Source organism: Tupaia chinensis, unplaced genomic scaffold, assembly GCF_000334495.1.
Source record: "Tupaia chinensis unplaced genomic scaffold, TupChi_1.0 Scaffold000161_1, whole genome shotgun sequence".
NCBI classification, from domain to species: Eukaryota; Metazoa; Chordata; class Mammalia; order Scandentia; family Tupaiidae; genus Tupaia; species Tupaia belangeri.
The window spans coordinates 1,261,382-1,264,177 of record NW_006159632.1 but is presented as its reverse complement, the minus strand read 5'-3'; the positions used below and the strand labels follow the sequence as shown (position 1 = coordinate 1,264,177).

Below are 2,796 nucleotides of genomic sequence, written 5' to 3'. Positions count from 1 at the left end.
TCCTCCCGCAGTGAAGCCCACGTTCCTCGGGACCCGGGTCTTCGAGGACTACGACCTGCACAAGCTGGTGGACTACATCGACTGGAAGCCCTTCTTTGACGTCTGGCAGCTCCGGGGCAAGTACCCCAACCGAGGCTTCCCCAAGATATTCAACGACAAGACCGTGGGTGAGTGCAGGGCCGAGCTGGCGTCAGGCATGTCTCCACTCAGCCGGTGAGGTGGCATGCATGCTTCCGCCCTGCTGGGTGGGCCTCGTCTGTCACCAACGTCGGCCTGCCGGTGATGGTTTGATGAATGGTTATTGACCCCAGTTCATACTGGGCTCTCCTAGGTACCAGGGACAAACCAGTGGGGACAGCCCAGTCTGGCCACCCAGTCCTTAGCGAGCTGCATAGCTGACCCAGCAGCCACACACTGTCCCCACAGGCCCAGTCCTTACTCCTGCGGACACAGCCTGGGAGGTCAGGGCAGGCTTCCTGGGGGAGGAGGTGTTTCAGCTGCTTTTTTAAAAGTTTGTTTCCGGGGTCAAGAGGTAGTAGTGTGCTTAAGGTGCTAACCTCCTGCATGACTGACTGTGGTTCAAGTCCCGGACCCCATGACTTGAAACTCACGCTGGGCATGTGTGCGTGTCCACCCTACCTCCCAGAGGAGAGTGTCCATGAGTGACAGCGAGGGACAGACGAGCACTCCGTAGGGTCTCAGCCGCGGTCTGTACTCCAGCCTCCCCGCCAGGGGCACCGTGGGCACACGTGCCAGTGTCTCCAAGGCCCCACAGTGCAGGGCAGTGTGTTTCTGCTGAGTCACCCCGAGGGCCCATCTGCCCTCAGAGGTTAGAGGGGGCCTCTGAGGCTGGTACTGGGGGTCGGAGGGGGCTTTGAAGAAAAGGGCATTCCAGGCGGGAAATAGTGAGGGTAGACACGCTCCTTAGGGATGCACCAGCCCTTCGTGCCTGAGCATTGCGGGGGAAGGAGTGGGGGTGACGCGATGGAAGTGCAAAGGCCGATAAATGCCACCCCACATCTCACTTCTAGCCTCACCCCAGAACCTGTCCCAGACTCGGAATTGAAAGTGAAGCCATTCAGAGGGTCAGATAACGGCCAGCCAGAGCAGGGCAGGACGAGGGTGGGGCTAGGGTGGAGAGACCAGCCTCCTGCCCGCTTCGTGGAGGGTGCCGGGCCTGGGCAGCTCCCGGAGCCAGGAGTGCGGTGCTGAGTGGGGCCTCTTAGGTGAGCGGCCGTGGCTGGGTGAGCAGGCTGGCCAAGGGCAGCGCTGAGGGCACCTCCAAGGACTCAGGGCCCCTCCGTGCTCACCCGTCACACCCAGGGGCCACCGCAGTTGGTGTTGCACGTTCACAAGTGTCGGAGCGAGGGCTCGCCTGCGTGTGCCCTGCCTCTGCTCTGGGCGCTGCAGCTTCAGCCTCTGTCTTGGGCCAGGTGGAAGGGCACTGGCTCACTCAGGGGTACTGAGGGGGGGTCCAGCGTGGCACTCACCTGCCACCCTGCGCCATGTGTGGGAGCATGGCGATGCTGTTTGGGCCGAGTGGAGGGAATGTGACTGAGGAGCCTGGTCACCATGCGTGGGAGCCCGAGGTGGTGTTTGGGCGGAGGGGAGGGAACATGGCTGAGGAGCGCCCCCTGCTGGTGGTGGTTGGCACCTCGAGGTGAATCCCAGCTGTGCTTCTCTGCCAGGCGAGGAGGCCAGGAAAGTCTACGAGGAAGCCCAGAGCATGCTGAGCACGCTGATTGGCCAGAAGAAGCTCCGGGCCAGGGGCTTGGTTGGGTTCTGGCCAGCACAGAGTGTCCAAGACGACATTCACCTCTACGCCAAGGACGCCGTGCCCCCGGCCACAGGGCCTTTAGCCACCTTTTACGGGCTACGGCAGCAGGTACGGACGGGTTTGGGCAGCGAGCACCTCCTGGGATCCAAGGCCCTAACCGGGGTGGCAGTGACGGCTGAGTAAGCCGAGCTTCGTGTCAGCGACACAGTCCACTCCAGGCCCCAGTGACCATCAGGTGAGCCCGTGGGGCCGTGTGCACTGACAGCAGGAGGGCGCACAGTCACTGCCGCCCTGGGGGCCGTGCCTGCTGTAGGTCCTCCTCTCTGGACACGACCCGGTCTGAGTCTGTTACCGCAGTGGACTCAGCGGGCCTGGGAGCCCGTCCATACAGCCCTGCCACGTCCAGGTGAGGACTGATGGCCACAGCACGCCAGCAGGCACCCCCGATGGCTGTCCGCCACACACACACACGATGGCTGTCCGTCACTGCAGCGGCCCCGAGGGAGCGCTGAGCACCGGCTCGCCTCACGTCTTCCCTCGTGGCCCTCTCTCCGTGTGCCTGTCCCTTAGCCATAGCACAGGACCCAGATCGAGAGCAGACGCTGGGATTCACCAGTCATTAGCAAAATTAGTAATTTTCAATGAATTATTCTCAGTCCTACTGTCATCTTCCGCGATTTAAAAATGGTAATACTTTGTTTTTGAGAGGTTTTGCTATAGGGCGTATACGCTTGCCAGAAAGACAGAGAGAGACAGAAAGTGAGAAATCACCCCTCGGGGGAGATGGCCAGGCCATAATCTCTTCTCCTCCATTCTCCCCTCAGGATCTTAGGCACGCATGCACACGCGCTCAGCATGCGTTTAAGACACTGGGTCCAGGACTCGAACCATGGTCGAATACATGGGAGTCCAGTGACATAGTCATTGTGCCAACTGCTGGGCCCAATATTGCTTTTTTAAAAATTAATTATTTACTTATTATTCTTCAATTTGACCAGAGAGAGAGAGAGAGAGAGAGA

At 60.3% G+C, this 2,796-nt stretch overlaps 1 protein-coding gene across 1 annotated transcript in view; it reads left to right on the top strand.

Annotated features, from left to right (window-relative positions):
• Window positions 1–2,796, top strand: part of MTR (5-methyltetrahydrofolate-homocysteine methyltransferase) — a 74,544-nt gene that overhangs the window by 63,329 nt on the left and 8,419 nt on the right. The window contains exon 28 of the mRNA XM_006145950.3: window positions 1,689–1,885. Coding sequence (XP_006146012.1) covers window positions 1,689–1,885 — 197 coding nt within the window. The remainder of the gene's footprint in view (window positions 1–1,688; window positions 1,886–2,796) is intronic.